Consider the following 13,959-nt stretch of genomic DNA (forward strand, 5'->3'; position numbering starts at 1 on the left):
CCTCCTTAAACTTATTCTTATATAAGATTGCTTCGCAAAAAAACTTGTCAAATTTAAAAATGCCGAGTATAGACTTAGCATAGCATAACACCATATAGTAAGTATTTACTCTAGTTAACATTACATTCATGCAACGAGTGTGACAGTGATTTTCCGTAAAATAATCCTTGATCGCACAAATCTTATCGCAATCAATTAAAGTCGCAAAATAAATGATATAATCCATATCAAATTTAGTTTAGTAATCTTTTAAAGTTGTTTAAAGTACGTATATAGTACTATATACAAATATAAAGTATCTATGTATTTAAATTCTAAATGATTATATCAAACTAAAGATTTGTTTTAATGTTGTCTTTCACGGACGACGAAATGTTATTAAAAAAAAAATGAGTAGATAGCTTTTTTTGCAGTACTTACAATAGTGTAATCTGAGGATTAATATGACACCAAAAACGTAACAAATTTTATTAAGTTGAGTGTGGTGGACGTAAATGTACGATAAAGTAAAAAGTTTTTTTTTATTGATATTTTGCGGACCCCCTTGAATTATGTCTTTGGTTTATTTTTTTCTGAGCTCTTAATAGACAATTAGGGGTTGTAAGATTATTTATTCATTACGGGACTCTGTATATTTATAGTCATGTGGAATAAAATTTCATCAGAATACTCGATGAGGGTAATTTGCACCTGTATATATAGCCGGCAATTCTAATTCATGCCCGGAAGAAGTTAGGCTACCTTAGGATCATTTTTACGTTACTTACTATCGATACTTATTAAACATAGCCATGCCGGAATAGGATTTGGCAACCATTTTACAAACATGTGAAAACAAAAAATATAGGTTTTACCAGTAAGCTCGATGAGGCTAGGTTGAGAGCTTTGTATCTTAAGCCATAAAATTACGAAGATATTTTAACAAGGACAATAATAATCAAAAATGTGACCCAAACATGTAAAGTGTAATATTTTTCAAGTAAATGTAATTAATCAAAAATTTCGACTATAGTGATAGTGGTATTGTAAAGTATCAAATTTCACAACCTAACTGAGGCATATGAAATAAAAACTTTAAGACAATCTTTTTTTAAATATCACAGATTATGCAAATATTTATAACAACCCAAAGAGTATATAAACAATCTGTGAAACCATCTGTTTTGAAATTTGATTTAATTGACATTTGACATAGATATGACTTAAACTTAACCTTACTTTTGTGCACTTGCACGCTGTGCTGTGTAATGTAATTTATACTGTAAGATTGGCGTGAGCAATAACTTTACAAATAATCAGTCGGTGATAAGACGTCGAGTAATAAAGACGTACGTTCGTAAAGTAATACTTTACAGTATTTTCATAGCTGACGTGCTATTAACGTGCGATCTACGTAAGTTTTGTATTTTTTGATGGTCAAAAAGTTTTTAACTTTGAATGTTTTCCTCTTTTTAAGAGAAAGTTTGTGTTAATAACTTTAAATATATTTTTTTAATTTCTTCTAGGTTAAAAAAAATTCTAATCAATTACAAATAACAAAATTTTTCGCCTAAAATGCACAACGGAACTACAAATGGGTGTCCAGAATATTTCGATCTCAAGGATATGCCTCACATTATTAAAGCATTGTAAGTATAAATGTATTTTTTGTTTTTAACACACTAATATAAATGGACACTTTTTTAAACAAAAAATTATATTTTAGGGACAGAAATCAAAAATTAGAACCCAACATTCTCCATGTAATCGGCAACACTCCTTTAGTGAAATTAAACAAAATACCCAAAAAGGATGGATTATTATGTGACATGTGTAAGTTATAAAAAATATTTCTAATATAGAAAATTATCTCTTCCCGTCTAATTTTCTAAATTTTTCATAGATGCAAAATGTGAATATTTGAACCCAGGTGGTTCTATAAAGGACAGAATTGCATATAGAATGGTGTTGGATGCTGAGGAAAAATGTATTTTAGTACCAGGGAAATCTGTGATCATTGAACCAACTTCAGGAAATACTGGCATTGGTTTAGCTTTAGCTGCAGCAGTGAAAGGTTATTTTTTATTTTTTCCTGTATATTTTGACTATTGCTATTATTTGAAACAAGAAATAAAAATTTAAATTTTTTAATTATTAAAAAAAGATATAAGAGTCTCTTTGCCAAAAAAATTAGTGACTTAAATTAGCTGAAGTTCATTTTTACTCTGTGAGAAATGTGGTTATAATTTTTTTTATCAACAGGATACAGATGTATCATAGTTCTGCCAGAGAAAATGTCAGATGAGAAAGTAAACACTCTACTAGCATTGGGGGCGGAGATCATCAGGACACCCACTGAAGCTGCATCCCATGACCCTGACAGCAATCTCATGGTGGCCAAAAGACTTGCTAAGGAGATACCAAATGCTGTTATGCTGGATCAGGTATATTTTTAATTATTTTTTTTAAGAAAAAAATAATCTCAACTCCATGACTAGTGCCATATATAAGGTGTCTTATCAGGATAATATTATTAACACTAATATAAATGTCCTAAATTAAGAAACATATTTCTAAATATATATTCATTTAGTATATGTTTTGAAATTATATAAAGGTTTTAGTAAATGAAATTTAATAAATAAAATCAACTTATTTGTTTATCTCTTTCTAAAAAGATATAAAATCACTAATTACCCAGAAACCAATATTATCAGTGTTGCAAGATTAGTTGTGCATTTATATATTTTTAAGATAAATAAGTCAGAAGCCAATATTCATAATCTTCCTATCATAATATGAAATGGCTGATAAAAGTTATTAAATAAATTCAATAAACATTCTTGATATTTCTACTAAATTTCGTATATCACGAATATAAACGTTATATTATTTTGCCCAGTTTTATTGTTATTACATTTTATTCCTAGTGTGCAAAAACAGATGTTATCAACAAACATGCACTAAATGTAGGTCAACAAGTCACAGCAAATTTTTCTTTAAAAAAACGTATGCAAAAACAAAGTATTTTCCTTAATAAGTATTTATAAAAAAATCATAACTCAACCACAATAACACAAGACCTCAGTCCCACTGCCCATATTAGGGTAAGGCGCGTTTGGGCGACAGCCCAGGGCGATGGACGAAAAGGGACACCACAGGTCAGCAAATTACATAGTCTCACATAACCCTGTTAATTGACATCCAAAGACATGGTAGAAAAATTGTTACAAATCAATCCAATAACGCCATAAAAATAACACAATAAAGTTTAAATAAAATATGGCAACACCATTGAACATAGAAAAACTTTGTTGCTTACTGTATAAACAAGAGTGCAAAAGATATGTGGAGGTTGCATTGCATTCTATAAGAGTATAATTTTATTATGCATGTATATAATTGTTTATTTATTCCTTTGTGTATTGTGCAATACCATAGACATTCTTGTTACACGATCATTTGACCTTCACGCATTTAAATGAGGCTATAACATCCGTTGATCTATTATTACATTGTTGTATACATCTCAAAAGATTTTATGATTTCTCATACATCTATATATATAAAAGAAAGTTGTGTTAGTTACACCATTTATAACTCAAGAACGGCTGAATCGATTTGACTGAAAATTGGTGAGCAGGTAGCTTAGAACCAGGAATAGGACATAGGATAATTTTTACCCCGTTTTTTTTTTTTTTTATTCCGCGCGGACGGAGTCGCGGGTAAAAGCTAGTCTTTATTAAAGAATTAACAGATTTATTTACAAAAAGTAGCACCATTTTAATACGATCTGTAGGGAATATATTAATGAAAAGTACTTAGTTATTAGAACTTGGAACATAAAACTGCTAAGTATAATGCAATAATGACTACGTTTGTTTACTACGTAACTGTCATGTTTTGTTAACTTTTCCTGTATATTTCGTCATGTTGTCTTTTTTGTTCGGTATTTCCGCTGGATATTTTTCGTTCGTACTACTACTACTCTTATAAATTAGTAAATAAGATTTTAAAAAATAACTTGAAATACGAACATATAATTTTCCTTCATAACCATTAAAAATCCCATTAGATACCGATAGCATTCGTTTGTAACAGAAATAGAATTTAACCTACTTTTACTGTATCCAAGAATTTCAATGTTAAATTGACCACACTATGTTTCTTTATAATTAATATATCTTTTTTTTTATTGTAAACACGCCACTCATAGTGACGACCCTGCGACCAAACGATTACATTACAATATCTTGTTGTTTATCCAAATCAAGGACACATTATAATGTGTTTATCTTATAAAGCTTATTTTATTTCCCTATTAATGGCTGATTGACAGAAGAATTATGTTTTTCCTAGGTATGTAATGTCGATCGTTATTCTTTCCATTGAAAATCAGTCGAACTTTTAGATTTTATTTTATTCATTTGAAAATCGAAAAACAAATTGGCGGGGATCGAACTCAAGACCGATAGATACAAGTGCTTAACCCTTGAACCGCCGGCGCTCCCACATTACGTTAATATTTATTCAAGATATTCACCAACAGTACAATAATGCTTGCAATCCGTTGGCGCATTACGATGGTACCGCTGAGGAGATTCTGTGGTCACTGGACGACGACGTGGACATGGTGGTGATAGGAGCGGGCACGTGCGGCACCGTGTCTGGCATCGGACACAAGATCAAAGAGCGATGCCCCAAGTGTGTCATAGTTGGTGTTGACCCCCTCGGCTCAATACTCGCTGAACCTGAGGAACTCAACGACAGTGATGTTGGCATGTATGAAGTAAGTTATTTTTCCACAAAATATATTTTTTATGCCATTCCAAATTAACGCCTCTATTTTGTAAACATTTAAATGACAAATTCCATACCAGATAGTCATTACATTTCTTATTTGTGTGCGAAATTTTGTAATTTTGTGGATTTATTTTACACTAGCTATCGCCCGCGACTCCGTTCGCGCGAAATCAAAAAAAAATAAGTAGCCTATGAGTTCTTCCAAGTCTGGAAGAACTCATAGGCTACTTGTATAATCTACATCTACACCAATTCTCATGAAATTTTGTGAGCATATTGAGTAGATCTGAGAATCGGCCATCTATTTTTTATAACCCCCCCCCATTTAGTTTTTTTTTACTGCGCGCGGACGGAGTCGCGGGCGACAACTAGTCTTCTATAAAATGTTATATACGTAAATTTACACGTCGAAAACAATTCTATTTGAAATCAATAGCTAGATCAATATTTGCCTTTATCTCATCATTGCACATTTAGAAGTACTAAGTAAATGATAAACTTTCACTATATTTTGTTAGCAAATATTGCTCTTATAGATTGTATACTTTAATATCTGATAAATTTTACAAAGCCTCTATGTTTATTGACATTTTTGATTTACTTGACCAATTGAATACTTTCAATTTAAACAACAAATTGTTCATTTCTGATAAGTAAAAGTACATTCGATGTAAGTTGGAGTATTTTAAAATTTTTACTTAAAAAATTAATTTCTCCAAGAAAACTATGAAGTCATAACCTTTTACAAATTTCATAAGATAAAGGAAAGTAATCAAATCTGGGATCGTAAATTTCTTCTAAATAATGTATTATTAGTTCACTTTTATTTTGACTAAGAATTTTTCTTTTGTAACAACTAATAAATCTTAATGTTAACAATTTCGTAAACAAAATAAAAAAAGATAAACTTATTATTACGGAAATTTCAACGCCTGTACAATATCTTCCTGGTCCGATACTCGTTTAAACCAGTTTCTTTCGGTTTAAATTGGGTCACGTATGTTTCTATTTGTTGAGGTTTTATCACATTCTGTTACGTAATGTCCTTCGTTATAATTTTGTATATATTAGCGCCATATTATCAATTTAATCCTCTCCTTTCGTTTGTATCGAATATTGATTTTAAATCACGATAAAACGTGCAACTGGCATAACGTACAAAGGAAGTACGTCACAATTCAGTTAATCAGTTTTGTATATTTGATAATCGTGATTTTATAAATTCATCGATTAGCTTCTTTGATTAGAGCATCAATAATATTGTTCCAATGGCTTCTAAGAAAATTGAATCATGAACGATGATATGTCGTATGTAAATAATAAAAAATATACCTAAGCAACAATTCGGAATTAGGTAAACACCTCCTAAATTATAATCCTGAATCTGGCCCTGGACGTTAAAAATAATTGACACTAGGAGTGAGAGTAAATAAGTTTCATTTCTCTCTATCTCGTTCAGGTGTTAGTAAATAAATATTGACAGCTTAAAAACTTAATAAATTTTTTGCCTTCACTAAGAACTTGTAATCTAATGTCAGTGTAGGTCGTCTCTTATTTATTTCTCGCACTAAATATACGTAATAATTGCGTATTTCTGTCCTCTATCGCTGCCATATGATAACTGAGAAATAACCGTATGACAAATATGTTACGTGATACATGACGCTGTTTCGATAAACATGTTACGATACTGCAATCAATGTATCTCTAAATGTAATAATTTACAGATTTCTTGAATCGTTATCGCTTATATTTTATAATTTATTATATTACCAAATAATTATTATATAACGAAATAATACTAATCCCAGTCACAATAATGGGTACCCATCACCGGATTAAGTTTACGTGAGTGTAGCCATTTTTATTTAGTTGTAATATAATGATATTTCACAAAAGTATAAACAATTTAATTATTAGTTGTATGTTAAAAATAATTATAATTCTTAATTTAGAAATACAACGAGACAAATTCAAAATTTTTCGTCTTTCGATGTTATTATAAAATAAAATAAATCCCATATTTGTTTTGTTGAAAGGTTGAAGGCATCGGTTATGATTTCCTGCCAAAGGTACTAGACAGGAAGGTAATAGATAAATGGATAAAAACGGAAGACAAGGAATCACTAGCCATGTCTCGACGGCTGATAAAGGAAGAGGGACTACTTTGTGGTAAGTTTTACAGGGCCTCTTGAAATTGCTGACTTAAACTGAGTTGTAACACAAAACTTATAGTCGATGGTTAATTTAATAGTAATCTACGCAATGCCTAAGAAACTTTGGCACAAAATATATCCTACAAGCCATAGATTTCAACTTTGAATTTTTTGTCTGTGGTTTTAATGTAATGGATACCCCAAATCTCAAAGAAAGACTTCTAGGGTTTCTTCCCATTTCCTTGTATCTACACGTACGACTTTTAAATTAACAAAATTTTTATGTTGTAACAAAAGTAATGTTTTAATTTAAGGCGGCAGCAGTGGTGCTATAATGTGGGCGGCGACGCAGGCGGCCAAGTCGCTGAAGGCGGGTCAGAAGTGCGTGGTCATCCTGCCCGACAACATACGCAACTACATGACCAAATTCATCTCCGACCAGTGGATGGAGGTCCGTGGCTTCAAGCCCGTCATCAAGCATGATGAACTGCCGTATGTAGTCTGTTTAAGTTATAAAGGCTCATATACAATCAACTGTAGCTTAATTGTGTAGCCTATACATACATGGACAGGTTAAAAGTTGTGGTATTTTGTGCCTATGTGATTAGCGCCATTTTTGAGTTGACGGTTATGGTGGTGATGAAGATTCAGACTTATAATAAAAATAGAATTAACTCTCAAGAATTTTATCAGGCGCGTTTGAATTTTCCAGGCAATGGCTTATACATTTACAGCGATAAATGGATATTGTATGGACTTGGAGTATTTAAAAGAACAGATCTCTTCCATTTCATGCCAAAAAAATCTAGAAGGCTTTGTAAAAATCTTACCTAAACTCCTTTGAGAACTACATGCTAACAAATTATAGTAATCTAGATTTATTATTTTCATAAACAACCTTCAATAAGTTTTATTAATGCATTTAACCTGTTGACATATGGCGATATCAGTAATATAAGAAAATAAAATATATGACTCCTTGATTGATATATCGCCAAATTGTTTCATCTTACACATTGTTTATACCTCATTAATGTTGACATTTGGCTTTTTTTATCTATATTTAGATTTTCATAAGATTAACCATTCGTTTAAATAATCTATAATATTATTGTTAAGATATTAATTTATATTATCTTTTCAGTGCTATAAACTTCAAAAAGATATTTGTTTTTCATCTTTTAGAATTATGTTCACTGAATTAATTATGCTTAGAGATTGCACTCGCTAAGAGTAGTAAGCTAAGCTCTAAGCACTAAGCAAGTACTTCAGGCACTAGGAAGTTGTATTAGAAATAATATGTTTGTATTTGGCGGGTAAATTATCAGATTATAGAGCAAAATACAAGTAATTAGAGATATACTTGTTGTCAACAGATGGTGGAACGCTGTAGTGACTAAAAGTCTAATTCAACCGATCACCGTGATCCCGCACGACACGCCCACAGTAGAAGCACTCGCCACTCTCAAGACCTCCGCCGCGCCCGCGTTAGCCGTCGTGGATGAACAGGGGTAAGTTATTTAATACAATTAAAGCGGCTATATGTAATATCGAAAAAAAAAAAAAAACATATTTCGCTCATCATTAAACCATTTTTTTTATATTTTGTTCCGAAACGGCTGGACTAATATTGAAGGTACTTTGGCGGATAGAAAAAAGTTGCCTAATTTGTTAATAATTTGGGAATTACCTGCTTCGTACAGCTTCGTCGTGGGTTTTAAAGTCCTTCGAGAAGCGAACGTTTCTCTCTTACTTAAAGATTGGCATCGCACCTGCAGATCTGAATAAAAAAATAAAGCAACGCTTAATTAAATGTTAATTCTGAAGCCAATCATTTTGTGGAAAAATGTTTATTGATAAAAAAAATTGACATTGTTGGCAAAAATTTACATTTTATTGTTTTTTCCGCCATTGAACGTCATGCAATGGAAATGTTTACGTTCCGACTCTACTTTTATGTGTTATTGTGTTAACCAAATGGTAATATCTCGCAATAACACCGATAGTGTGGAATTTCATTTATTATTTCTTTAATATTACTGCGTATCTTTAAAGTCATAACGTAATCTAAGCGGACGCCAGAAAAAAAAACCAACTTTGACCAAATAAATGAAATAAAATATTATTATACAAAATTCCCGCAGAAAACTACTCATCCCCTTAAAAATTTTCAGAAACACAATTTTTTCTTATTATTTATTTGAGATAAAATATTTATTATCATTGGTATCTGTCAATGTCAATTCAATATCAAATTTTCAGTGACTTCTATAAAATGTAAAAAATTTAAATCATCATATTCAAAAGAAAATCTATTTTATTTCATTGTCCAAATGTGATTGACAATGAAATGATTGTATTGATTTTCTTTCTAGCTTTGTACGTTTACGTAATTACCCTCTTACTTATCGGTCCTCAAGAACAACAAATGACAAATAATGAAGGCTTTTGCTTAGGATACTTCGGATCATGAGGTGAATTTAAATGTTTAAATTTTTTTATGATGTCAAAAAAGATAAACATCTACAAAGATGCAAATGCCGTTGAAATATCACAAACAAAAAGTCTTGAGATTATCGTACGAATGGCATCCCTGACCAGATTTTCGGACTACCCAAATTATGTCAACCGAGTCCGCCTCATTCCCTTAATTCTCGTGACTAATGGTTCCTTATTATGAGTAATCGCAACATTCTATTACTTACAAGATATATTACGTTCAGTTGGAATAAAGAAGGCATTGAAGACGTTTTACACGATGTGCTTTGCAGTATATAGCGGCACCATAAAATATTAACATTTATTTCAGAGCGCTAATCGGCGTGGTGACGGCGGACTACGCGCGCCGGCGGTTGACCAACCTTTTTGGCACCATGTCGGATGAGCTGAGCAAGTTCACTCAGAAGAAGTTCTACTCAGCGGATGTGACGCAGGCGCCAGCGCTTGGCTTCGTATCGCGGATGCTGGACATCGCCCCCTTCGTCGTCATCGTTGAATCTGGTAATATTTAACTGCTCTTTTTAAATAACTATAGTGAAACAAATGTAATGTTGTTGCTTTGAGTTAATGACATTTTGACACATTGGAAAATTTTATATTATAGTTGACTAACTTAAATGTTTGATTTGCCATCTTACTTAATTTTTACATGTCACTACAGCCATTTGTTGTGAATGAATCCCAATCAAGACAGACTATAACTCCGGGATTTCAAATACAGTATATGATTACCCTGGTTTAATAGATGTTTATAAATAACTAGCTTTTACCCGCGACTCCGTCCGCGCGGAATAAAAAAAAAAGAAAACGGGGTAAAAAATATCCTATGTCCGTTTCCTGGTTCTAAGCTACCTGCCCACCAATTTCCAGTCAAATCGATTCAGCTGTTCTTGAGTTAAAAATGGTGTAACTAACACAACTTTCTTTTATATATATAGATAAGATAAGAAATTCAAAATTTAAATCAATTTCTACACAATGCATTTGTCCAAGATCTGTTTTCATATGTCAATGTTTTTTTTAGTTTCCACCACAAAGAAACCTATTGGAATCTTGACATCAGATGATCTGCTGCGCCTCGTCACAGACAAAAGCCTGAACCTCAGCTGCTCATAATGCAACTATGCAACATACATGAATCACATCTACTCAAATGTTATCAAATATAATTTATATTCAGTATTGATAAACCATTGTTAATGTACTGTATCTAATTGGTATACAAAAATGTGCATGTTTAGAACTAAGTGAAATACAAGGTCACAAATTAAATAACTTCCTTGGCAAATTGAATGTTTGTTTGTAAATATTTGTACAAATTATGGTTTTACAGCATTTAAGGGGGAATTTTTTGGACCATATCTATAAGGTTTTATCTTAGGCATTTATGACATGAAACTGATTATTATAAATAAAACTGTATTCACATTTAATGTTTATTATTTAATCCTTTTCAAATCTATATCAATCTTACTAATATTATAAATTAGCTTTTACCCGCGACTCCGTCCGCGCGGAATAAAAAAAATGCACACAAGATAATCGCATCGCATGCACACAGTCAAATCGATTCAGCCGTTCTTGAGTTATACTGTAACTAACACGACTTTCTTTTATATATATAGAAGAGATATATAGATGTGAATGTTTAGATGGATATTTGAAGGTATCTCTGGAACGGCTTAATGGATCTTGATGTAATTTGGCACACATATAGAACATAGTCTGGAAGAACACATAGGCGACTTTTGCGTTGTTTTTTAATTCCGCGCGGACGTAATCGCGGGCGACAGCTAGTTTGAAGTAATAAAAAGACTGATTCCATTTTGTTCATGAAAGAATAGTCAAAATGTTGAATGTACTGACAAATTATCTCTCAATTTGATGGTACTACAAAATGATTTATCTATAAAAAGCTGATTTTATTAAAGTGTTAATTCAAAGTAAAATTCAATTTGGAGGTAAAGAAATCAATATTGTTTATTGAGAATATTCAATACATTTGCCAGAAGACAACTTACGGACTAGGGAGATGATGGTGGTGAATGCTTTTTAGCATTTGCTGCCAATATAGCCCCAGGTGCAGGATATGGTCTCATTTGATATAATGACCCTGATGCTGTAGTATCCACTCCTGTTTTTGCATGAGAGTCCAAACCAGAGGTCCAATTTCCTCTAGGTATATCAGAATAAGAAGCAGGATCCATTGGATCTAAATCATTATCTCTAACCCGTTGCCTCTTCTTGTCCCTATGATGAACCATATCTCTACTCTTTTCTCGTCTTTCATGTCGCTTTTCCTTGACCTGTTGTTGTGGCACCTCTTGATCGGATGCCTCACTACTGTCATCACTCTCGTCACCTTCCTTCAAGACCCTTTCTTCTCGTAGATGAGCAGCACTCTCAGTAGGAACTGCCTTTGGATGAGCAGGGGGTAACCAACTTACAAGGTTGTTATGAACATTCCAAAAGTAATGTTGGCCACTACCCTCATCGTACACTTCTTCCCATCCAGGAGGAAGAGGCCACAGTTCTAACGCTTTCTTTTTATTCTCCAAATATTTTTCATTTGGTACCAATTTACCTTGTTTCCAAGTTTTCACACAAAATTTAGAACATTCGTGATAAATGTTGCTTTTGTTTGGACAACCGCGGTGACCTTTAATAGGATCTACATTCACACCTTCTATACCCTCCCAGTAATGCTCTTTAGCATTGTGGTCCTCAGGTTTACTATCATAGTCTTCAGCTATAATTTCTTCGTTGGCTTGAACTGTACCTGAATTATTGACTGCATCAGCAATTGGAGTTTTTAAAATGCCTCTTTTGGCAAGACGGGCTGCTAAAGCAGGCGGCAACGGCATTTTATTGTAATTATTAAATTTTAATCATATACAAATAACAACCAGCAATAACAAAACTACCTAGTTACCTAGTTTGTTTGACATTGATAGTTTGTCATTGACAATTTTAAATGTTGTCGTCAAAAAAAATACTATTAATTTATCTGTGGAATATAGATTAAACAAATGTTTCTAGTAAAAAGAATATTCGATCTTTATCGTTAGATAAAAATTGACCTTGAATATTTTTAAAATGAAAAATCAATTTATATCCAAACCTCAGCATTTTCTTTTTTGAATCCTTTCCTGTTTTATACGAATTAAGGTAAGCGTACTGCTTCTCGAATTTCCTCTACCACGATAGAAAAATGTTAGAGTACTATCATACTACTAATGTTATAAATGCGAATGTTTAGTTTAGATAGATGGATTGATATTAGTTTATCTCCAAAACGGCTATTTTGATGAAATTTGGCATATATGTAAAACCAGAGCTGGGCATTAACTCGTTAATCCGTTAATCGTTAATTAACGAAGTTAACATTTTGCTTAACGGATTAACTTTTAAGTTAACTTCAAAAAGTGTTAACGCTTTTTTAACTTCCGTTAAACTCAACTTCCGTTAATAAAAGTCCGTTAATCGTTAAATTAGAAACTTGGAGACGTGCTGTCATTTTGTTTTAATTACGCGCCACGCCACGCTCGTAAGTTCAGCTATGTTGGGCGACTGTCGGCGACTCGAATAGTGAACGAACTAGTTGATAATTGATATATGTGAAGTTCGCGTGCAAGTGTGATGTATCAGAGCGTCTGGAAAGACGTGACCAACAGGACGAAATCAAAAGAAGGTTCGAAATATGTAGTATATTTCGTTATGAGTATATAAAACAAGAGTATGTAATAGCCCACATTCCGAACTCTCTTAGTCCCTGCAATACGACACTTTTTGAGCAACTGTATTAAATCACTTTTTTACTCGTGCTTTTTCTCTAGCTTTTCCAAACTCGTGCGTTCTCTTTCCCAACTGTCAAAATAAATGTCTCGTAATAAAATATACTATAATGCATTCATACTTGTCTCTAATACTAATGTGTTATAGAATGTATAGTCAAATTACTATTTTAAACAAGTGTCGCCACAAAAGTGTAAAATTAGTATGTATAATTTTGGTATGGTTAACTGTTAACGATTAACTTTAACTTGCGTTAAATTTTCGAAATTTTAACGCTTTAACGATTAACGAAGTTAATTTTTTAATTAACGTATTAACGATTAACGAAGTTAACTTTTCGATTAACTGTGCCCACCTGTGTGTAAAACATAGTCCGGAAGAACACATAGGCTACTAAGTTTTTTTTTATTGCGCGCGAACGGAGTCTGGGGCGACAGCTAGTAATTTATTAATAATTCTAACCCAAAAATTATTATTTCAACAGTTTTTTGCCAGCAATACGCTATGTCCATCCTAAGTTAATCTGTATGAATTGTTACATACTTGGTAGCCAGTACCTACCAATTAGCGGTCAATCAAGCCCGATCGCGATCATGTAACCACCATTCGCCACTGGAAGCAATTTCGTCTTTCAATACATCTGCTTTGATATTTATTCGTCAGTTTAATAGCCATCAAAATAGAATAACTGTTAAAAGTAATTTTTTCAGTCTACCCTTGAGGTCGT

General features: G+C 32.4%; 3 protein-coding genes across 3 annotated transcripts; 2 read left to right on the forward strand and 1 right to left on the reverse strand.

The window, feature by feature from the left end:
• Window positions 1–1,212: 1,212 nt before the first annotated feature.
• LOC106721687 (cystathionine beta-synthase) lies at window positions 1,213–7,506 on the forward strand. Its single transcript, XM_014516711.2, has 8 exons — window positions 1,213–1,393; window positions 1,506–1,628; window positions 1,706–1,812; window positions 1,883–2,053; window positions 2,242–2,423; window positions 4,529–4,768; window positions 6,822–6,954; window positions 7,253–7,506. The coding sequence occupies exons 2-8, from the start codon at window positions 1,555–1,557 to the stop codon at window positions 7,489–7,491; spliced, it is 1,146 nt and encodes a 381-aa protein (XP_014372197.2). The 5' UTR covers window positions 1,213–1,393; window positions 1,506–1,554; the 3' UTR covers window positions 7,492–7,506.
• A 369-nt stretch (window positions 7,507–7,875) lies between these two features.
• On the forward strand, window positions 7,876–10,843 carry LOC123721900 (uncharacterized phosphosugar isomerase aq_1546-like). The gene is made up of 4 exons (XM_045681994.1): window positions 7,876–7,887; window positions 8,274–8,449; window positions 9,748–9,938; window positions 10,462–10,843. Exons 1-4 carry the CDS (start codon window positions 7,876–7,878, stop codon window positions 10,551–10,553), a joined length of 471 nt encoding a protein of 156 aa, XP_045537950.1. The 3' UTR covers window positions 10,554–10,843.
• Window positions 10,844–11,396: 553 nt separating this feature from the next.
• On the reverse strand, window positions 11,397–12,358 carry LOC106721548 (polyglutamine-binding protein 1). The gene has a single exon (XM_014516508.2). The coding sequence runs from the start codon at window positions 12,299–12,301 to the stop codon at window positions 11,462–11,464; it is 840 nt and encodes a 279-aa protein (XP_014371994.2). The 5' UTR covers window positions 12,302–12,358; the 3' UTR covers window positions 11,397–11,461.
• Between the last annotated feature and the right edge of the window lie 1,601 nt (window positions 12,359–13,959).

This window comes from Papilio machaon, chromosome 17 (genome assembly GCF_912999745.1).
Source record: "Papilio machaon chromosome 17, ilPapMach1.1, whole genome shotgun sequence".
Classification (NCBI taxonomy): Eukaryota; Metazoa; Arthropoda; class Insecta; order Lepidoptera; family Papilionidae; genus Papilio; species Papilio machaon.